This window comes from Leucoraja erinacea, chromosome 1, assembly GCF_028641065.1.
Source record: "Leucoraja erinacea ecotype New England chromosome 1, Leri_hhj_1, whole genome shotgun sequence".
NCBI lineage: Eukaryota > Metazoa > Chordata > Chondrichthyes > Rajiformes > Rajidae > Leucoraja > Leucoraja erinaceus.
This window is the reverse complement of record NC_073377.1, coordinates 146,062,277-146,085,920: the sequence shown is the minus strand read 5'-3', so window position 1 is coordinate 146,085,920 and position 23,644 is coordinate 146,062,277. Positions and strand designations below refer to the sequence as shown.

The 23,644-nt window shown below is 41.9% G+C and overlaps 2 protein-coding genes and 1 long non-coding RNA gene across 9 annotated transcripts in view; 1 reads left to right on the top strand and 2 right to left on the bottom strand.

Annotated features, from left to right (window-relative positions):
* Positions 1-5,170: 5,170 nt before the first annotated feature.
* Positions 5,171-7,351, bottom strand: hmx4 (H6 family homeobox 4). The gene is made up of 2 exons (XM_055645230.1): positions 6,467-7,351; positions 5,171-6,114 (listed from the first exon to the last, which is right to left on the bottom strand). Exons 1-2 carry the CDS (start codon positions 6,675-6,677, stop codon positions 5,573-5,575), a joined length of 753 nt encoding a protein of 250 aa, XP_055501205.1. The 5' UTR covers positions 6,678-7,351; the 3' UTR covers positions 5,171-5,572.
* A 10,683-nt stretch (positions 7,352-18,034) lies between these two features.
* On the bottom strand, positions 18,035-22,020 carry hmx1 (H6 family homeobox 1). Its single transcript, XM_055645169.1, has 2 exons — positions 21,492-22,020; positions 18,035-20,442 (listed from the first exon to the last, which is right to left on the bottom strand). Exons 1-2 carry the CDS (start codon positions 21,784-21,786, stop codon positions 19,832-19,834), a joined length of 906 nt encoding a protein of 301 aa, XP_055501144.1. The 5' UTR covers positions 21,787-22,020; the 3' UTR covers positions 18,035-19,831.
* A 507-nt stretch (positions 22,021-22,527) lies between these two features.
* The window catches only part of LOC129703028 (uncharacterized), a 79,835-nt gene continuing 78,718 nt past the window's right edge, over positions 22,528-23,644 (top strand). For all 7 annotated transcript variants that reach the window (XR_008724500.1, XR_008724501.1, XR_008724494.1 and 4 more), the window contains exon 1: positions 22,528-22,706. This is a non-coding gene — a long non-coding RNA (uncharacterized LOC129703028). The remainder of the gene's footprint in view (positions 22,707-23,644) is intronic.

Genomic DNA, 23,644 nt, shown 5'->3' with positions numbered 1-23,644 from the left:
GTAAAATAGACAGAATATCAATATACATATAAAACAAATTTTCTGTTGTTATATTTAATAATCTTAATATTCTGATATAAAAAAATATGATTACTAATACACCAACCTAAAATGTGCAAATAATATGATTTATATTATTATATCCTGTTAACAATCGAGAAATATATAGTTTTTGTGCTAGAACTGTCTGGTTGTTATTGCATTCTGTTTGGCTTATTTCCAGTGCCTCTACCACAAGATGCAAACTGAGATATTTTCAGTTCCAATTAATTGCCACTTGTAGTATTATTTAGGGAAGGACATGTACTTTGAAAGTCAAATTATTTTTCTTAAATGAAACCAGAATACTTAACTTCATCATAAGCTTATGTTTATTTTTTTCAAAGGGCGATGATCTGTACCATTTTTTATTGGACCTTGTTCTGATCTATTAACTCATTTTATTTCTAGAGCATTATTATTAGTCAAAAAGGTAATAGCCGGGCTACCCTTGAACTCAAGCCGTTTTCATTTATATTTAATTGAAAAAACGTGTAATCCAAGGCCTCCTTCGAGTTACTTGTAATGCATCAACAACTTGAACAGCGAATTATGATTCGTGTAGTTGGTTAAAAAAAAAAGCATAATGAGCTCAGAATCTGATTCTGTTTTGGCCTATTTCCTGCCGGTATGTTTCCAAGCACATGCTAGAAGTATGCCCAAAACATTTAAAACCAGATTAGCACTTCGCGTGAGATTCAGATAATTTTAAGCAAAGTAACCGCGATATCAAAAATAAATCAAACGTTGAGACAATGTTATAGTTGCATAAACAGCTCCAGACATGGTTAATTTTTTGTAGTGAAAGGGATACATTGATTTTTTTTTACCAACAAATTTTGGTCATCCTATATGTTCTTAAAATTGTCTGGATTAAACAATCGAGGCATCTAAACGTTCTTCTGCGTTCGGTTTCTCTCCACCTGCAATTCAATGTCCATAGAATGCCGAAGCACAACGTTAACCGCCCCTAAATGAACGAAATTAACCACTCCGGTGTATCTCATCGCATTACGAGAAATTAACCAACAGCTATAACAACAACAACAACAACAACAACAACAAAACATGCTATCTATCAGCTCATAACACAGGTAACATTCACGGTAATTCCGATGCGCCCTGCTCGTTTGGCCTCGGAAAAGGACCTGGCCCGTCAGCTGGCACTCGAACACGGAGTTCTGGACACGAGCTGCGACCACTGGGTCCACTGTAGGAAATATTTTAAACTCGTATTCTTCGCCATCTCTCATTATGATTTGGAGCCAATGAACCACATTGAGACCTTTCTTGCGTCTTACAACCAAATAACGGTTTAAAAACTCGCATGTAGTTTGTTTCCAGATACAGAATAAAGAAATTCGTACACTGTTTTCGGACAAATACAGTGAATCTATTGATGTTATTGAAAATATGTTATACTTGAGTAACTATATTTATACGTTGGCGTGTCGTAACTTAGCATTTATATTTAGTTATACGTTTATATTTATAGAACCCGGAGATTAAATCACGCTGTTATCCGTTATTTCAAAGTCCGCTTAGTTTTAACTGATGTATGAATGGTAAATAACCAAATGCCAGATTCTGTGAGAAAACCTTGTTGATCTTACGTGCCCATTGCATTCCTTCGTTTATTTGGTGACCAAGGTAAGGTCAAGTAATGTGAATGCTTCTGCCTATAGTTCTAAGTGCTACAACGTTTAGAAACCAAGATGGAACTGTTAAATATGTTCGGTATGTGCGGTTATGTAGAAACGGAAGTTGGAATTATTTAGCGACACTAGCCAATAGAGAATTATGATTTTCCTGCAAAAACAATTAAAATGGTTTGTGTTATCAAAACGGAAGGCATTTAGAAACAAATCACACATTCTATACCCCTTCATTGAAATCAATGATATATTGAATATTCCTCATCTTACAGTAATATAAGTGAACGAAGTAAAATTGATTTCGAAAACTGAATTCGCCGGCGTCGTGATTTACTTCTGAAATCTGAACAGTGATATTTAACTTCAGTGAAGAAAAACAATCAATGTTGTTGGCCCCCACCTGCTGCTTAGCTTCAATCAAGCAAATACAATGAGAATCTCATCGGCCACCACTCGCTGTTGTGACTTTGAAAGGCCAGGGGTCATTTCAATATGGTATCACATGAGGCAACGAGTTTCTTGTTTTGGGTTGTTTTAATGTCGTCACGCTACGTTTTTTTAAGTATATGTTCATGAGCATATTAGTAAGACGAGGGAAAAACTTTAATCCAAAATATTTCCTCGCTATCATTGTCGTATTGTAATTTTGGTTTAATCGGTTTGCTAATTGGCTTCGTGCGATCCTGTATTGCACTATGAATTAATTATCTGGTAAAACTTAATGCTCCATCATTCCGAGATTATTTGAAATCCATCTTTCGTGCAATAACAATGATGACTATATCTGACACTACATACGTATATGAGTGTACTTGGTGTGCCTCAACAGCTTAAAACACCAACCCCACGAACATGTAATTGTGTGCCGAGATCAACAGTTAGTGCAGCAACTGTATCTGGATATTTGTTTACATATCTTGCTTCGCAGATGATTAGGGAAATCAGCTGCTGATTGGACCACGAATCGTGAAACAGTTGTTTGTTTTTCTAGTAGTATTGTTTTTTTAAAGTCTGGGCATGGCTCAAACATTTTGATGAACCAAGCAACACAAACTTTGAAAATGTTCTCAAATAATCGCCATTAATACTTCTCAATCGCGATTTTAATTTATATTTCTGTACTCAACTTCTTTTTTGATTTTACAAGAGGAAAATTTAACAATGATAATGCATTTTAATTTGAAACGTGAAAGGGCCATTTGGTATCACGCTAGTAACGGTACTATATAACAGCTGCAGTCAGTTATTGCCGAAGTATAAGCCCATGCATGTCGAGAGTATGTATAAACCCGCTATAAATATGAACAATGAAAAGATTCATCGCAGTAGGTGCCGTGAATAAATAAACCTTGCACATGAGTGGCTCTCTGATGGGAGGCTAACGGGAGGGGGTGGGGGTGATTAGAGGATAGAAATGTTCATGTGTTAGAGACGGATTGCTATAAACACGGAAGCACGCTGAAATGTATGAGATTTATGTTGTGATTCTGAATGAAAGTGCAAGATCCTGGTATATTGTGTGCTTCTATTTCACTCTCGAAAATAACCATTCTTTTTCAAAGTGGTAAAACGTGCTTGAGCACAGGCTGTTAACAAATCACATAATTTGGGGCTTCAAATCACATAATTGGGGCTTCAACGGGACGTTTCCAATTCTTGGCTAGAACGAGAAAGTAATTAACATTCCAAAATTCTGGATTTATTTACACGTGGACAAATATCTCGCTGCTCAAAATTAACCAGAACTTTGCCATTGGTTTTATTTACTTGTGTAGACTCGCATTGGATAACTGTGATGAGTTGCCCCTGTTCAGAATGGGGGTAGTATGTGCAGATTAAAATAATGGCTACATCAAAATAATGACTGATCAAAAACTACAAAGATTAGCGGGATTGCAACGTGGTTGAGAATACGTAGAAAATAACAGGGAATAAAATCAGCTGCTGAATGGCTGGCCCATCGGAATGCCCATTTTGATTATCATAGCTGCATCTACAAATTATATTATCGAAACTTGATTCGAATTTTTATTTATCATGTCTTCTGGTTGAATGGATAAAACTGAAAACACATTATCAGTTGATTATCACACAAACAGCACGGAACTAGAATGGTTTTGAAATGAACGTTTTATAATGAAATGTTATGAACTCGATTGTCCAATGAGTTTGCTTATTGGAGCCATCGCTTCTTCAGTGACAACAATTTCTGGCCCGCTAAATTACTTTGGTCTATACGCGGGTGTCTTTTTTGGGAAACAACTAACAGCTTTTTAAATGTCGGAATGGGCTGTTGACGCAAATTTATGCAAAATGTTTAGAATGCGTGAATGGTACATGTACACTGAATATTCTGGGCCGCGCCCGAACTCTAAAGTAGAACATGAATGTAACATAAACCTTAGTGCATTGTTCTGGTAAACGACGCACCATTCACCACATCAATTAACTGACCCAGTTTGTTAACTGCGAGTTTAAAGTGTAAAATTAATCCAACTAGTGATGTAATTTAGGTCCTGGGGCTATTTAAAATTCTCATTTTGCATTAACTGCATATTTCAAATATTATAAACACGACAATGAAGATGGCAACTGGAGACTGGTTGTGCGTGAAACGTGAGTAATTTTCAGTGTGGATTTGTCTCGCAATTGCCAATGAGATGAAATATGGAATAATCCATCTAAATGGATGCTGAATTGAATGCTCGCCATTTATAATGCGCATGCATCTGAACAATAAACTGCATTTTAATTTTTTAATTCACATTTAATATCAAACCAGTAACATATAAAGATATATAAATATGACGTGATATTACGTTTTCTCCTTGAAACAGATGTTGCACAATATTTACAAACAATCCCAGCAAGGAAATTGGATTATTTCTGGTCTAATTGAGTCCACGCAGAGAAAGCTGAATAATTGCCTTAACCTAAATTAGTTGATCATGGTAATTTCAGTCCAAACGGTCAGCGGAAGAATATTTCAAAAAAGGACATGTGTGTTTTGCGTGTGCATGTGTGTTTGTGTTTGAAGCTATCTTGGGGAAAGTCATACCATTATCTACCTAAATTGTAAAATACGATATTAGGGCTATTGGCGATAAAGTATTTGCCAGCATTTTTTTAAGGAGTCGTCAAAAGGATAAGGGGGCACATGTAACAGGAGAGACACGTGTTAAGAAAAAAAAAGAGAATAAAAGCGGACCAGTAGGAAGTTGTGGGATTGGGGGTTGGAGGGACATGGTTTGTGAGACCCCAGATTATATAACAAGGCGGTGGATGGGTGGGGGGGGTTGTTTAGTGAAGCTTTAGATTTGCAGCATAACCATTCTGTAACATGCATTTTTTTTTCAACGGAGCGAAACTGGGTCATTTGTGCGAATTGGCATCATTATTTATCTAATTATAAGATCACATCGATCTTTCAAAGAAACGACTTTCGATGAACAATGGTTAATAAAGACAAAGTGTTGCTCTGACCTACATACCTACAGCATCCGCATTGTTTAAAATGTGCACCTTAAAAACACAAAGACTGCACTTAACATGGATGTTGCCATTTTAAGCGAATCAATTGCCCTCTGAAAATAATGCCTGAATTAATTCAGGGATTTGAAAGACAACGTAAATTGCTAGAATTGAGAATTAGACAATTGAAGCATAACATGAGATATAATATATATATATAACGGCAGTGCGTGGTCAGTGTAAACTCAAAAAAACAAATGGTGGAAAAATGCAACGAAGGGTGGAAAGTAAACAAAAGGGAGGCATTTAACAAATGTCGTATTATACATCTTTTCCCTGTTATACGGTATAAAAGTGACTAAACCACCAGAAGTTCTTCCGATACTGTTAGGCGCTCCTTTATTCGGTTATAGGTCTCCGTCCAGAACATGGAGATATCTGCTGGCCTCGGGAAAGCAGAGGTAAGGCGTGCTGCTTCCTGAATAAAGCACGGGGAAAGATACTGGCAACAGGCATCTCCGCAGAAAACTGCTCTCTTTGTACATTGCTGGCATCTGGACTATCTTGGGGGCAGGTTCGGTCGTGTTTGTGACCTCCAGTTCTGCGGACAGCTGCCTTTTCAGTTTATTTCTGCGGTTTTGGAACCAAATTTTGACCTGGGTTTCCGTGAGCTGAAGCGAGTTCGCCAGGCAGGCACGCTCGGCGCTGCTCAGATATCTCTTCATGTCAAACGTCGACTCCAGCTGGAAGATTTGGCTTTTAGAAAATATCGTGCGCGTCTTCTTTTTTGCGAGAATTTTGTTTTTCTTGTTGTGTTTGACTTTAGCCGAATCGTCGCTGTGATCCGCCGTTCCTAGCGACCGGTATGACTCGGGGCTTTTTACTGGGTGTTTGGGCTCCACGGTGAATTCGAGTGAAGAGGTTGTGAGATAGCCGGTATTCGTTGTCTCTGCATCACAAAAACCCAGCAAAGTCAGATTTTCCTGCCGCTATCAGTGCATAAACATTGCAGTATTATAACTCTATTACTGAACACGTAGAACGTTAAAACATTAACCTCAAACCTGAGATAAAGATTCGCGAACGACTCCCTGCTTAACAGCTTGCATGCAAAGAAAATCACTCACCCTGTCTCTTCCTAACCCGTCATCAACAATGCCCTTTCAATGTCTAATGTTATCTCCTTCAAATGTTCATATAAATACGTGCATTAGATATTTTTAAATATTAAGATAATGGCACATCCGCGGAACCGTAATGACTGGACTGATGATGCTGCATCTGTCCAGCCCTCGCCATACCTTGAATTGTTTTCCTGTAGTCCTTCATCAGCCTAAACTCTGATCTTGTGGCTTCATTCCGAGATGATTTCAATTCTACCGCAGTTGCGACTTGCTGCTTTGCACGGTCATGCTTATTAACCTCTTTGCATTTTGGACTGGGTTTCAAAATACTGTCTATGGTGAATTTCAGCGACAGTGGCTGACACTGAAGGGTGTCTTCCTTGTCCATCGCTTCCCGGTGTGATCGGCTCCAGTTGATGCACAGCGTTCGGTAATCGTGTCACTTAATTGTCCCGGAGGTTTCAGCGATGATCTTCCTCCCGCCAACACCATTCCTGCCCGATCAGAGCCGCACTCGCTCGGTTCAGGCAAGGTTATTCATTCAGCTCGAAGATGGCGGCTGCTGGGAGCTCTTATTGGTCAAACTGTGGCCGGCCAGCCTGATCCAATGGTTTCTGAGAGGCGGGTCTGTACCGCTGGGCGGCATCTATCTGCCTCACTCCGCTGCGATCTGACTGGCACCCAGTCTGCCCATTGCTTGACAGTGCAATTCTCAAGACACCTTCTTTTTTAAATACTAATTAATGCATGGTTTAACTGTTGCCTGACCCGAAAATCCAGAAATATTTTCGCCTGTGAGCTGCTACATTTTCACTTGCATGGTATTTCTTGAAGCTTTATTTAATTTTCGATGCTCCACTTGGCGATGTTTCTCAGAAGCGCCCGGGAACATTGCTCTCTCACTGGGTCTCGACCCGAAACGTCACATATTCCTCCCATCCAGAGACACGGCCTGTCCCGCTGAGTTACTCCAGCATTCTGTGCCTATCTTCGGTGTAAACCAGCATCTGCAGTTATTTCCTACTACACATTGCTATAGAAAGGCAGGTTAGGGTTGGACTTGTACCGCCAGCCTTGGGATTGTGGTTTTCGAATGACTTTCAGATTCCACCTCCCTCCCCCCCATCCCTACCCGCCTCCCACCCACCCCTTTCACACCTGTTCCCCATTCCGCCACACTTTCACGCACTCAACTTCCCGGTTTGCTGCCTGTGAAACGAAACAAATGGCTGGAAAGCTCAGATATTGTAACAATTGATGGCTTTTTTTTAAACGAAAATTCACAATTTTCATGCGTTTAAACACTCCAACCCCACCCACACACACACACACATAAACACATACACACACATATACACACATAAACACCCACACACACACCCCCACACACACACACATACACACACACACACACACACCCACACACACACACACACATAAACACCGCTCCCCCCCCCCCACACACACACATAAACACCGCCGCTCCCCACCCCCCCACACACACATAAACACCGCTCCCCACCCCCCCACACACACACATAAACACCTCTCCCCACCACCACCACCCACCTCCTGCCTGGTTGGGTCTCTGCCTCCAGGTTTATCTGTTTTATTGATGAATGCAGTGGCGCACCCGATCCGTTGACACGTCGTCGCCCCCCCCCCCCCCCCCCCACGACTTGGTGACAATTCAAATACTAAACGTAGTTTAATGGCACAACAGCTATAGCCTGCACACGCTGCAACTGTCAGTACAACCAACACAAGCCCCAATAGCCTGCTGCCCGACAATCATTTCAGCATGGGGAATCACTGCCTGCCTGCAAACACGTAGTCAGGAGTATTCGAGGGTGCTGAGTATCAAGAGGACAACGCTATTCTCTGGGACTTCTGTTTCAATGGTACATATTTTCCAGTGGCCGCTAGTATATTGTCAAGGAAATGATCACCCTTCATCTTACAGTAACTGCATCTCCAGAATATGTTTCCACGTGTCTGTGTGCGTGTGTGTATTCAAAAGGCAAGCGTCATTTTTGTGTTTTGACTGTATTCTGCTTTGCTCCGGGACATTCATTACTCAGCGTTTAAAAGAAGAGTTTAACCATAGAATACACCGCACAGAAAGGGCCAACGGCCGCAAACAGCTACCAGTACTAATGCCTCTTCCCAGTCCTTGGGCCGTATCCTTATTACCGACTAGGGCAGATCAAGTGCTAATGGGAGTTCTTTTTAAATGGTGGGGTCATAATGTTGCCATGCGATTTTTAAAAATATCAGCAATCTTTAACCATTAACGCACCGTGATAATTCCTCATTTGCCCCCCCCCCCCCCCCCCCCCCCCCAACTTAATTTTTTGTTCACGCTACATCCATTCAGCTTGGCTACAGTGATTCCGCGAAAGAGGACAGGGACTGTGTGTTCTCTCACGAAAGGTGGATGACTTCTCGCTTCAGCCACCATGCAACAGACGGCACTATGTTTTCGCCATCGCCACTGTCCTCCGCGTTCCACCATTTTACATTCCATTGCTCAGTGAAAGAGGCGCGATCACAAAACGCAAAAATAAATTTCCCGCAAAACACATCCTTTAGTTTATTTACAACATACAGTCCACGTAAACGTCCGACACAGGAGTTCTCACATACACAAGTGCAGTGCAAGGGTCTGCAATGCCTTCGTTAAAATCAGAACATCTGTATCGTTGTATCGAAGCATGTTTTGACCGTGACAGTCCAGTGTCTTTATCAATGCAGAGAAGAATGTACGAATATAATGAAATTGAAATTTAGTATTTGTGATTTAATGTGGTTTAAAGGGATGGAATATATTCCGTGTTATCTCGTACTAGTTGTAGTAGAGTTATTTGGACCAACAATCGTCACACGTGCGATTTACGAGATTAGTAAAGTAAGGTCGCTTTCTGCATTGACAACATTCAATGGCGACGTATGTTGCAGATAGTTCAAAATATTAGTCTTAAAGTAGACATTAGAATTGCAGATTGTTATCTTAACCACACGAGCAACGGATAAGCATCTCCACCTGTTAGTCACCGCATCGTCACTTCACCTTAATGTGTGTGTGTGTGTGTGTATGTATATATATATAGACCCTTCTTCAGATAGAAGACGTGGGAGTCTGAAGAAGGGCCCCGACACAAAACGTCGCCACTCTTCCCTCCCAGATGCTGCCTGACCCGCGGAGTTACCCCAGCGTTTTATGGATTGCTCACCCTTTGATAAGATGCAACCTGACCTGTGGTGTGATTCCAGCGTTCTCTGCTTTTATTTCACATCGGCTGTTTCTATTTGGTGCGATGTGTATCATATCATTAGCTTGTGTTCTGATAGATGGGAAATTTCATCTTTTCGACTCATTTCATTTCATCTTCCCTTTAAAATTAAGGCGCGTTCATTTTGTAGGATTCTATTTATGTTTCTATCATTAGAATGTCAATCCATTGTCTCATATCCTTATTATTGTAATATCTTTCAGGATATCTTGAAAGTAAATTAATAAACGAATTAATCATTTTTTTCTCACAATTGTAGAGTCCATCTATATTGTGTACCAATTTCACATTCAGAAATACAGCAAAACTGATTCTGAAGTAAGGTATCGACCCGAAACGTCACCTATTCCTTTTTTCCAGAAGTGTTGACTTTGTGTTTATCTTACCTAATCTAGAGATCATTGCAAAGCAAAAATCTTGGCTGGCACAGCGGCGCAGCGGTGGAGTTGCTGCCTTCCAGCGCCAGAGACCCGGGTTCGATCCTGCTACGGGTGTTGGCTGTCCGGTGTTTCTACGTTCTCCCTGTGACCGCGTGGGTTTTCACCGGGTGCTCCGGTTTCCTCCCACACTCCAAAGACGTGAAGGTTTTGTCAATTGGCTTCGGTAAAATTATAAATTATCCCCACTGTGTGGGATAGTGCTAGTATACAGGAGGAATCGCTGCTTGATGGACCGAAGGGCCCGTTTGCACGCGGTATCTCTCAAAAAAAGTGCTGGAAGAACTCATTCGATCAAGCAACATCTGTGGAGGAAATGGACAGACGATGTTTCGGGTCAAGTCAACTTTATTTGTCACATGCACATACAAGATGTACAGTGAAATGAAAGTGGCAATGCCCGCAGGATTGTGCAAAACAACAGAACAACAGACCCGAATAGAACAGAACCAGTATTTACATTAAAAAAAAGATACAACAATATTTACACCCCGGTGAGATCAGAGTTTACAGTCCTGATGGCTTGTGGGAAGAAACTCCATCTCATCTTCTCTGTTTACCAGCGTGACAGCGGAGGCGCTTGCCTGGCCGTAGTAGCGGGAACAGTCCGTTGCTGGGGTGGTAGGGGTCCTTCATGATCGTGTTGGCTCTGGATCTGCATCTCCTGGTGCATAGGTCCTGCAGGGAGTGGAGTGTAGTTCACATGGTGCGTTCGGCTGAAGAGCCTTCCTGTCCTGGGCAGAGCTTTTGCCAAACCAGATCGAGATGTTTCCGGGCATGATGCTTTCTACAGCCCCAGACTAGAAGGTTTGAAGGATCCTCAGAGAGACTCTGAATTTCCTGAGCTGCCTGAGGTGGTAAAGGCGCTACCTTGCCTTTCTCACCAGTGCGGCAGTGGGTGATGTCCATGTCAGATCCTCTGTGACGTGGACTCCCATGTATTTGAATCTGTCAGAAGGGTCAGAACCCTTCTTCAGACTGATAGTAGTGAGGGAGGGGGGGGTGAAAAGGGGAGGTGGGTGGGTCAAAGTCACTGAGGTGACCGCTCTGAAACTGATTCTTTCGAATCACAGGAAAATCGTGGATAATATACGGAATTGTGTGCGAGAAAGGTCGCTGGGCCCATTACGTCCGTTCATTGAAAAAAAAGATACCCAGCTTCTTGAAATCTTACTCATTTATTTATCTTAAAACCACGGGTTTTCAGATACACATCCAGGCAATGTTCTTTTTTATTAACATCCTTTCAAGCAGTCAGCTCCAGATTTCTACGATATCCTGACATATTTTCCTCTTATCTCATCGCGACTATTTGCGCCAATTATTGTGTACGTAATGCCGCTGATATTTGACTCCATGTCTATCCAAATATATTCGTGCGTGTTTGGGCCCTTGATAATTTAACGTATCTCAGTTAAGTTTTCCTTCGGCCTTCTCTCTTCCAAGGAAACAACCCTAACATATCCAAGCTTTCCTTCTAGCTATAACTGTAGTCTTGACAACATATTACTAAATATCCTCCGCATTTCTCCAATGCAATCGCATCTTTATTTTAATATAATGATGGTAATTTTACCCACAGCAGTTTAGGTAGCATCTGTGGAGGGAATGTATTTGCGACGTTCCTGGTGCCTTGGCTAATAAGAGCATCCCGTGTGCCTTTTTAATTACATTCACTCACGTTGGTCCGAACAGAAAACAATTCTTCCAATGTCCGCATGTCAACTGGGCCTGAATGTACATTTGTGAAAGTCAAATAAATAAGCATCTGCCTGTGGGAACAGAACAAACTGCAGATACTGTAATCGTGAGTAAAACACAAAGTCCTTCCATAGATGCAGCCTGGTCCGTCCTCCAGCACTTGAGCATATGTCGGTTGCGTGTTACCATGGCAAGTTGAACAAGACCGTGTACAATTGTTAATTAAATGCATATGGACGGCTTGATAGTAATCATGTCTTCTTTTCTTGATTGGACAGCACGCAACTAAAGCTTTTCACTGTACCTCGGTACATGTGACAATATAAAAACCAGGCTAATTTAAACTAAAATATACTTTAATACATAGTCAAAGTTTGTAGTCACCGTCAGTGTGAATTTATGAAAAACAGAAAATACAAGTTGAAATTTCAATCACATATAATGAACTTCATGCTTTAATAAATAAGATTGTAACCCTGCTATGGGAAAGATTTCATTAGGCTTTATATGACTTATGTCAGCTGCATCGGATTTTGGTTAGGACGTATTTGGAGTTCTGATCACCCCCAATAACGGAAGGATGTGGAGGGCTTAGAAACCACTCAGACGAGGTTTATCAGAAAAAGGGGCATTCGCTGCGGGTAGAGGGTGGACAGACTTGAATTGATTTATCGGGAAGTTGAGGGAGATCTGATAGAAGTATTACAAATTATGAGAGGCATCGATTGGGTAGACAGTCAGAACCTTTTTCCGAGGATGAAAATATCAAATACCACATGGCATAGTTTAAAGCTGAGAGAGGCGGAGTTTAAAGAAGGTGTCCGGAGCAAGTTTTGTACACTGTGTGCTGAGTGCCTGGAACACGTTGCCTGGGTGGTGGTGGTGGCCACAGATACCATAGTGGCCTTTAAGAGACTTTTGGATTGGCACATGATTATGCATAGAATGGAGGGATATGGATTATGTTCGGGTGGAGTAGAGCTGGTTTTGGCATCATGTTCGGCCCAGACATCGTAGGCAGAAGGAAATGATCCTATGCATTGAATTGAATTGAATTGAATTTCCTTTATTGTCATTCAAACATTAAGTGCGAACGAAATTGCGTACCTTGCAGTAAAAAAAAGCAACAAAAACACACAATGAACTCAATTTAACACAAACATTCATTACAGTGAATCTCCAGGCACCTCCTCGCTGTGATGGAAGACAAAAAGTCTTATCTCTTCCATCAGTCTGAAGAAGGGTTTCGGCCCGAAACGTTGCCTATTTCCTTCGCTCCATAGATGCTGCTGCACCCGCTGAGTTTCTCCAGCTTTCTCGTGTACCTTCGATTTTCCAGCATCTGCAGTTCCTTCTTAAACACATTACCTCTTCCTTGCTTGTTCTCCCCGCTGCGTCGAGGCGATCGAGGCTCTCGATGTTGAAGCCCCCGCCGAGTGATGGTAAATCCCGCGGCCGATTTTAAGCTCCGCGAACCAATGCATAAAATTCCTTCAACCTAAATGGATTGTCTTCTCTTGAACAGCGGATGTTGAGGGGAGACCAGGTAGAAGCATTCAATATATTATGATGGGCATGGATAGAATGGACAATTTTTTTAGGGAGAAAATATTTTTTGCTGTCCTATTTTCTATATTCTAAGCTGGAGATTGTGTAAAGAAGATTTACTACGATTTAGCTAGGACACAAGACCCAGAGCTACAGTATCTTGGGAGGTTGGGCAGACTATGACTTTATTCTTTGTGGTGTAGGAGGTTGAGGGGTGATATTATGGAGGTGTATAAAAGCTTGAGGGAAAATATAAGGTAAACGCCGAGAGTATTTTACCATGGTGGGTAATCAAGAACAAGGATATTCAAGACGAGAGGGGGAACATTTAATAGGAACCTGACGGGCTAGTATTTTTCGCAGAGTGCTTGATGGCTATATGCAACTAGCTGCCAAAGGAATTAGTTGAGAGGTACTGTAACAATATTTAAAAGGCATCGAAGATAGCCACAAAAAATTGGAATAACTCAGCGGGCCAGGCAGCATCTCTGGATAGAAGGAATGGGTGACGTTTCGGATCGAGACCCTTCTTCAGACTAGTGCTAGACCGATTCATGCAAAGGAAAGGCTGAGAGAGAGATGGGCCAAATGCGGGCAATGGGACATCTTCCTCGGCATTGACCAGTTAGGCGCAAGTGCCTATTTATGTGTTGTGTGGCTCAGTGACTCTATTAGAGAGATTCCCATCTCTCTCCAAATTTCGTGATCCCCACGCAACTCAATGAACACATCTGTTCCATTAGTAAATGTGGCTAAATTGTAACGGAATATATGTATTCACAGAAGGACTTAAAGTGCTGGAGTAACTCAGCAGGTCAGGCAGCATCCCTGGAGAACACGGATAGGTGACGTTTCGGGTCGAGACCCCTCTTCAGTCTGAAGATGGGCTTTAACATTCTGTCATTTTGTATATTAACTGGCATTTGCAGTTCTTTGTTTCTACAAATGTGTGCACGGTATTGTCCATTATTTTATTTTTATTTTCTTCTTGCCTCGCACCTTCTATGTTATGGCGCCAGCATATTCCTTTAAGCAGATGACTGATATTAGAGCTTCATGGCGCAGTGTTCCACAAATATTCCATGTACAAAATATTGTAAAATAGACCAATCGCTCTGCATCCTTGCCATTTCCCGATGTCCGCCGATCTATTTTTATATTCTAAAAGAGACTGTGGTGAGGACTATCGACAATTTTATTCCTGCCTCTGAGCTTGATTTTCCTGGACATGTTTCAGATACCACAACGAAGCCAATCTGGAAACACTTTTTTACTGCACTCTATTTAATGCATTTTATCTACCGATGATATGTCCAAATTGGCGGATATTTGTAACTTTTTTTGTAAACGAAGCATAATATGTCCGACGAGAGGCCAGAGAAGAGTATTTACTTAACTACACGAAATGTAAGCGGAGAAACGCGCTAAACCCAGTTTATACTTTGCATCAAGAAAACGGTTGCTATTCTCTCTCTTTTTCGCTCTCGTGTTCCCAGATAAATACACACGTTTCCCAACAAATACATGACATTCCTTCAACCTAAATGGATTGTTTTCTCTTGAACAGCGGATGTTGAGGGGAGACCAGATAGAAGCATTCAATATATAATGATGGGCATAGATATAATGGACACATTTTTTATGGGAGAAAATATTTTGTTCCCCCAGCGAAGGTATGGCAATGACTGCGTGTTTATTGCAAGGAATGTGGGTGCGTGGGACGGGTGATGGTGGAGGCAGGTATATTAGTGGCACTTAATGGGCTTCTGGATGGCCACATAGTATGCAGGGAATGAAGAGATATTGATAATGTTCAGACAGAGGGGATTAGTTTAACGTGGGGTGTGTGACGTGATTCACGTAACGAGTCTGAAGAAGGATCTCGACCCGAAACGTCACCAATTCCTTCTAGCCAGAGATGCTGCCTGTCCCGCTGAGTTACTCCAGCATTTCGCGTCTATCTTTAGTTTAACGTGACATCGTGTCCTGCTGGACTTTCTGGGCCGCATGGGCTGTTTCTGTGCTGTAAAGTACTATGTTCAAATTAAACATTTCCATGAATAATTGAACCACCTATCTGCGTTTAGTAGTTAAAATTAGGTAAAACAGTGTGCAGGTTTGATGTTAATAGAATATTAAGGGCGGGGCACTGGTTCAAGCAATTGGAGCGGGCGGTCTGCAGTAGCGCAAGGAAAGGTTCAGTTTTGTCATTGATCCTCGGTGCTCGTGAGATTGCCTGGGTCTCCTCCGGGTGCTCCAATTCCATGCCCCCCCCCCCCCCCCCCCCCCCCCCCCCCCCCCCCCTCCCTCCCCTCCAAAAATACGTGCAGGCGGAACGTTAATTGCCCAGTGCAAATTGCACATATGTTAATGGTGGAGTCCGGACAGGCTGGCGGGAATGTGTGTGGGATTAAGTGGGTTTGTGTAAATTAGCCTATGAAGGTCATTGTGGACCTGTGGACCGGAGGACCCGTTTTATTGCCGTGTGGCAACCCCGGAAAGCAATAATAAACGATAAAACCGTCTCAGACCCAGGCAAGAGTGGACGAGACCTTGTGTTTTTTTAGTAAAAGATGGATTTCAATCGACACGTTAAAAATGTTCCTGGTCGTATGAAAGGAAATGAATCATCTCCGTCGATATAACACCTTTCATGAATTCGGGGCGCCCTTTATGAAGTGTTATTGATTTAATTTGGTAAAATGCAATAACCAACCTGAACATGGTATTTTTTTTATTTACAGTAATTAAATATCATCGAATCATCTGCATTAGTAGTACTAGCAGAGTAATGGACGTGTGTCAAGGTAGCAGGAAAACAGCCCTGCTTGTAATAATTATTTTAAGGGATTTGTTTGCGTCTATTTGAAGGACAGGCGGACTTGGTCAAACGCCATATCCAGAAGACTACAGTGGGATATTGGCATATTGTCGGCAGAACCTGAAGACTTGGATTTTAGCTGGTTTTCTGTAGTCGCGTATTCTACCCAAAGATAACTTTGATCAGGTGTGTTTAATTGTGCACTAACTTGGTAAAACAGGTTTGATTTACGGGGTTAAATAGTTGACCACCCGGAGATGAAAATGACATTCTCGATTACTCGCTGTAATCCAGACAAAAGGTCTGGACACATCTGATGAATCGGTAATTTCAGACGTTTATATAAATAACCTTCTAAACAGTTGCGCAGATCAGTCCACTTGATGCATTTCAAACCCCGCTGTAAATGCCAGTGCAGGTCCAGGTCATTGTGAATAAAAAGGTTCTTCTCAATATTTGCCATTCATTTGGTGCTGCAAATATTTTCCCTCTAATCAATCCTCACATCGGATATGTGGCACTGTTTTGGCATTTAACAGCGAAATGTTCTGGGTTTTTTTTGCACTTTCATACACGTATTAGGGCCTTTATCGTGTATATGGTTACCATTCTGTATTGCGGAGGTGAGATTGGGAAATATTTAAATGATTACCGTTTTAAACTAGGTGGTATCAGATCAGTTGTTGCGCTCCTTTCTATTTAAATGTAGAAGAGTTATACGTTGTTTTGGAAGACAGCTTCTAATAACTTGTTACCTGCATCTGTAGTCGTAAATAGTTAAGAATATGGAATACGTACCCTTCCGAACTTCCCCACGTTTAGCCACAGTTTCCACAATTCAGCCTTCGCATCGCATATACTTTTATAAGAGGGGTTGGGCAAAGGGGAGGGGGGGGGGGGAGGAGAGAGAGAGGAGAGAGAGAGAGAGAGAGAGCGCGAGAGAGAGAGAGAGAGAGAGAGAGAGAGAGAGCAAGTGGGAGGGTGGGACCTACCTGTCGGTCTACTCCTGGGCCTGGCCAAGATGGCCATACGCGGGTCCAGGCAGCAGGCGATGGATGGTCAGGCAAGAGTCGGCTGCTTGCCCCTCTTTCGGGCCTACGTCCGTGCACGTGTGTCCCTGGAGAGGGAACATGCGGTGTTCACGGGGACTTTGGAGGTATTCCGTGGGCGCTGGTCACCGCGTGGGGTTGAGAGTATTGTGAATAATGATTGTAATGTTGTACTATAATGACACGATATAATGTAAGTTCGTTTTGTGTATGACTTGATCTGTTGTATTATTTGATGTGTTGAATAAAGTCTTTGAAAAAAGAAAAAGAGAGAGAGAGAGAGAGAAAGAGAAAGAGAGAGAGAGAGAGAGACCTCTTGATTATTGGTTTCTGGATCACTGCTGGACTATTTACATTTTACAACATGAATCACAAACCCTTTCAGTTAAACCCCTCTGCCTAATATTCAATTGTAAGTCAGCAGATGCAAGCTTGGAAAGCAACCATCCTGTCTGTACACCCGTTATGGCATCTTTATATCTAGTCTTGATTTGTTGACAGCGCACATTCGACCTACGAACATTCAACACTAGTTTACCTCTGCACAGGCATGAATGCAAATTAAAATGTCTGGTTTGCTCGAGAATCATACGAAGAAGACTTAACTTCATTGAAACAGAACAAACGTTTTGTTATATCGTAATTTGAAAATGGGTTTGGTGACATAAAACGCGTTTTGTGTTACTTTATTGAAGTTTTGGGATGCGTTGGGATGATTTACCAAATATTACCGTTCTACTTATATATGTCTAACCTCCAGTTGTCTTTAATATATCATGCACTGAAGGAGTAGGTCACTTACAGGCTCTTTGTCAGGGAAATAAAACTTGCATTGGTGGTACAAAATCATCAACATATTTCCACGAGTCCCCGAATGTTTTAATTACTAGAAATAGTAGATTTGGTTCATTTTTATTTCTACTTCATATACAGCATTAATAAGTTTCAAACATATTCCAATCATCACGGGATATTTTGTATCAGACATAATTTGGACCCCACAATTAAAGTGTTGCAGGCATAGCCATTCATGTCGTGCCGAATAGTAGTTTCATGTTTTAGATGCACAAAATTGCTGATATATTAATAACGTTTTAAAAATCAGTAGGGATCGAAGCACGTGAGAAAATTTTAACTGTCATCCAGGATAAGACACGGATTAAAGAGAGCTGGTTAGTTTAACGTGCTTATTTCTGGAAAATCGTGTCAACGCATAAACTCCGCTAAAGTTTCGATTGTAATTTACAAACGAAAGAAGTCGAACAAGTAACAGCTTTTCACGAGCTTTGAAAAAATCGAAAATATTTTGTGATTCAAAAGCAACAGACATTAACCATTATAAACCAAGGAAACTATAAACCAACTGTAATTGATACGATTTATTAAATCAGGCATCAACGTTGTTTATTGAAAATACCTATATTACCTGTTAAGTATGTATTTTGCATAAAACCCGTGGCGTTTTACATTTTAACAATTAAAATCAGGAACAGAAAAACCCTAAAACATTGTTTGTGACATTTTTTCCCTGTTAGGTTTCAATGTTTAGCACGGTAGATTATCCAATTGAGATTATCCTGTTTCAATTAAAAATTATTTGGCAAAATAAAGCATAATTTGATTATCTTCAGACTCAAATGCAAAGACAAGGTCCAGGGTTGGATAGCAAATATCAAAACATGTCACACAGTCGAATCTCGGCAGTGGTTTGTCAGAAATTATGTTAAGAATGTGTCTAGAAAGTTAGATTATTTTGCTTAATGCATTATATGATGAAAATATTGAAGAATTAATAAGTTACCAGTTAATAATAGCTTGTATTTTTTTCCCGAAAGAGTGTTATGTTTAAAGGTGAAGGGTTAATTGAAAATTATAATGTAAAACAAAACGAGGGGGTTGGGTGGGTACGGTTACAGATTGCTACTCGGGAGTTAGTGCGCCTGATAATTGGTTCTGTAGCAAATCAAACAATGTATGTATTTATATAAAAATTAAACGCAGTAACACTCGGACTCAAACACAGGATTATTTGGGTTGTGTAGCGGTTAAACAGGGTTTATTGCATCAATTGTATACTCTGATAATGCAAGGATGGTTAGCTACAAATAATTAAAGGAATAAAATCAACAAGAGTCCCCAGTAACTAATGATTATTGATACTAAAATCCCATTGAGCACTTTGAACTTGCACTGCTATCCTCTTATGCTCATTCTAATAAGACCTATGAGTATAAAATATCTAACGTTATAGCACAGCAATATATTGAATAAGCAAATGAACTTTATCGAGTTGCATATAAAGTTTACTTTGTGTGTGTGTGTGTGTGTGTGTGTGTGTGTGTGTGTGTGTGTGTGTGTGTGTGTGTGTGTGTGTGTGTGTGTGTGTGTGTGTGTGTGTGTGTGTGTGTGTGTTGGCCTCAATGGCCATGGTGGAATAACACCCCATACAATCAGTGAATGCGGAAACCACCGAATAGTCATAACTTCGGGTGTGTGTACAAAACGAATTTCCTCTTCGATCCTGCAGTAATAGCACCTCAAAAGTAACTTATTGCACATCTGTACCAATAAAAAAAATGTGAGAGGCAATCAAAAAGCTGTGGAGCTGACCAAGTCTTTTGCTTATTTTTTTGTTGTATCGTGCAACTGTTGTCTTTAGCTTTGATGTCGGGTCTTCCGATCGAAGAGAAGTATTAAACAAGTCCACTCATCTGTGATCTTAGGAAAGGCAGAGGAGAAGGGAATGTTGCGAGCGGATAACTCACTGAGCTGGAAAAGCTTATCAGAGGAGGCGACACTTGCGGCATACTGAAGTTTAAGGCGCCAGGTGGTGAGTTTTCGTGATATAAAATGGGAACTCTCACGATTCTCTGTGCACTGTGAGAAAGATTGACCGCGTCCAGGTCTGCGGCCAACTGCCTTTTCCACTTATTTCTCCGGTTTTGAAACCATATTTTGACCTGAGTTTCGGTCAGGTGCAGCGTCGCGGCCAGGCCTGCCCTTTCGGAACTGCTTAGGTAGCGTTTCATGTCAAATGTGGACTCGAGCTGGAAAACCTGACTCCTGCTGAAGACTGTGCGCGTTTTCTTTTTACGACTGGATTTCTGGTCAGCGTCCGCTTGACTTTTCGCCGCCTCGTTGCTCTCCGCCTCTGATCTCTTTTCCTCCCGCAACTCGCCATCTTCTTGTCTGCAGGTCTCCTTAGGGCCGTTTCCTTTATTCAATACTGACGGCGAGTCCAGATCACTGGGTGTGAGAGAAAAACAATGTTCTTCCTCGGAACTTGGACATCTCTGTTTCGGACCTATGGGACAAATAGAGATAGGTGGGTGTAAGTTACATGTAAGCTGTTGTGTTTTGCATTGTAGTAACATTAACTCCCCACCAATGAATACTAATATTTCTACTCTCCAATTTTGGATGTCGTTCTATGTGTCATCGCGAAGGTTGCATAAGCTTTTCCGTCAGTAATTTTGAAAGCTGAACTTTGGTTTAATTTGCAATTTAAACATCTACAGATAAATGCAGAAAAAATGATGTATTTCAATTCCTATTCCTTCCGACCAATATGCCCAACTGTTGGCGTGTACCGCCAATGGGAATCTGTTTTGATATTATTAAGCGGGTTTAATGTAAAATAAACTGCAATAAGATTTGCCGTTTTGTAGCAGAAACACAATTTAGACTCTAATTCCTTGATGCAGTGCAGTACATATAAAATATGGGAGGATTAAAAAAACACAAAACACCAAAAGAACACGCTGTTCTTCGACGTGTTCCCTCAGCAAATCCGCACCGATTTCCCGCAAGGTTTACACAGCGCTGAAAGTGACGTCGGATACTCTGAGAAATGGCGGAGTGCCTTTGCATTGTAGATAATTATCGACAATCGCAAGGCGTTAGTGTCGGATTTTCACAGATTGACTCATTTTATAAAGGGAACCGGTGCAGACAATTGGGCTGGACGTGGTCGCTACGTTGTATTTGATTGCCCGCGATCAACAAATGGACGCAGAAGACTCTGACAGGGCTGATTCTGCAGTCCTGTCGCCCGATGCGATCTGCTGCTAGTTTGTTACACTGAGCTAGAAATGGAAGGGATCCGCGGCGCAATCTGCTTCTCAGCCTCCGGCTATTGCTAACATTTTCTGCTCATTCTGTCAAGACACTTGAAGGAAGCGCTAAGCGAAGAGCGGGGGTGGGGGAAACAAAGCTTAAAACCTTCTTATTTCTGCCAGGGGCTCAACTCTGCTCAATGAAGAGCGAGGGCGTCGGCGGATGGGCCCGGTGTGACACCGATTGACTGCCGGTTTCGTGCTGTTCATGACCGCCGCAATAAAAGGGTTGACTTACAGTCTGGGCTGGGACATGCCGGCCGTGCTTGTGTATACCACTGCAACGTGCTTCCTCGGAGTGGGTAGGTGTGCACACAGAGGTCCTGAACGGATATCTGACAGCAGCTTTGGTTGCAATGGTTGTCAGGAGCCCCGTTGTGGAAACAGTTTGGTCTGGGGCCGACGTCTTCCGCGTTCTTCTCCCGTCCGCCCGTCTGCTTTCCTTTCCCATTGCTCCGCAGTAGGTTCTCGATAAAGAACGAGGACACCTTGGCAGGCGGCGTGCTTTGACCCTCCGTCACTTTATCCGGCATGATACCCTCGTAAGTGAATGGAGGTAGTGGAGATCAGAGCAATCGTCTTTTGAATTGTGTTCTTTGATTAGTCGACGGGGACGGACCTTCCTTCTGGCTGGAGGGCGATTCTTCGAGAGATCATAGCAAACCTGCGCCTAAAAGCAACGCTGACCGAACTGCTCTCCCTCCGAAAAACATAAGCACGGACACATCGTTCTCTCGGCGCCAGACAGCGAGGAGAAAGTGGAAAGGGGGGAGGGTGGAGTGGGGTGGGGGGGGGGGGGGGGGGGTAGCTTGTGAATGGTAATGATGAAATTAAAATGTCAGGCGAGTTAAATGCTTAACATGCAAAGAATATACCACGGATTGGACGGACACAATGGCAAATGGGATTACTCAAGAAAATAAAGGAATTGCTTGCAATGATTTCATTGCTCTGTTTGGTACCGTGTGCCCGAGGCCACAGCAGCTTGTCAGTCAGGGGCTTTATTTAGGTCAATTAGGAAACAAATCACAAATCAGAATGCTCAGGCATTGCGCACGGTGAGAGAGGGACAGTGGGGAGGGAGGGAGGGAGAGAAGGGGGGGGGGGGGGGGGGGGGAGACTTCATTTGACCCGATACCATTTACTATTGGGCAACAACGAGCATTAAACTTGCTGTTCGTCGCCACCACCCCTCCCTCCGCTCTCCCTCCCCACCTCCACCCTCCGCCTCGGCATCAAGGATCCTCCCCACTCTCACACAAACACACGCTTACGCCCAAATAAAGCAAGAAAAATTGTCAATTGCAACGCGACAGCCATACGCAGAAAGTTGAAAGCTTTCGCGGGTGTTTTTGTTTTGCTAGCTTCGGCATTTTATCTCTTGGCTATTGCAAACTTTATAAAGCAATGGTGAGATGAAAAGCAAGACGTTGTGCGTTGACTGGTTTACACTGTGAGTGGATTGAGTGATGTTTTCTCTGTGCCGTTACCAGACAGCTTTATCTAACATGATCATTCATTTACAAAGTCGGTTTGTAATCGTTATTTTCGATTTACCATTAGTTCGCTTTTATCGGCTCGAGATCTTCATTATTCCAGCGAAATTAAATGTGATTTTTGCATTCCGCCGCCGGCGAATCGAAAGACTTTCCTTTCCTTTGGAGTCACGGTGGCGTTAAAAAATGTTGAATGAAGCGTCTCCACATTGTCTTTTCAGCAGCGCCATCCAATTTAAAATATATGCAGAATAATTTACTGAGGGGTAATTGCGCAACCTTGCATAAAGTAAGTTGAACTTGGCTGTACATTTACCGTGAAGTCGCCTCTTACTGAGCATTCTATCCAGTAATCGGTTTTAAACTCCCTTTCATTGTTGTTGCCTTGTAGTTTTAAGCCCGATCATGCTCGGTTCAAAGGCCGGCTAGTTACTGCAAATGTCAGCTTAACTCGGCGTCCTTGTGGATTGTGTTTTATATTCACCCGGGTTCATGACAATTCAATATATGGTGCCGATTCTCTGAACCAGGCACTGACTCTTTTTTTATTGTATGTTGGTTAATGACCAATCAAAAAAGTTAAATTGAATAAAACACTCTGAATGTTCAAATTGTAACAGGATATAACGTGGATCCATTGATAAATAAAATAACCAGAACAATATCTAAAGAAAACCGTGAAAATATGACTGTATCAAATTGTTACTAGTTGTGTTAATATGTTTGTTTATTTATTGTGCAATTGAGTTGGCAGCTCGCAATTTGTCGTAAGTCTGACCACTTGAATAAATACACTGGGTTTAAATGTCAATCTTGGGAACATGTTCATGTAGATTGTAATACGGCGAACACTTCACAATCGTATATCTGCTGAAGTGGCGTCATTCTTGGCTAA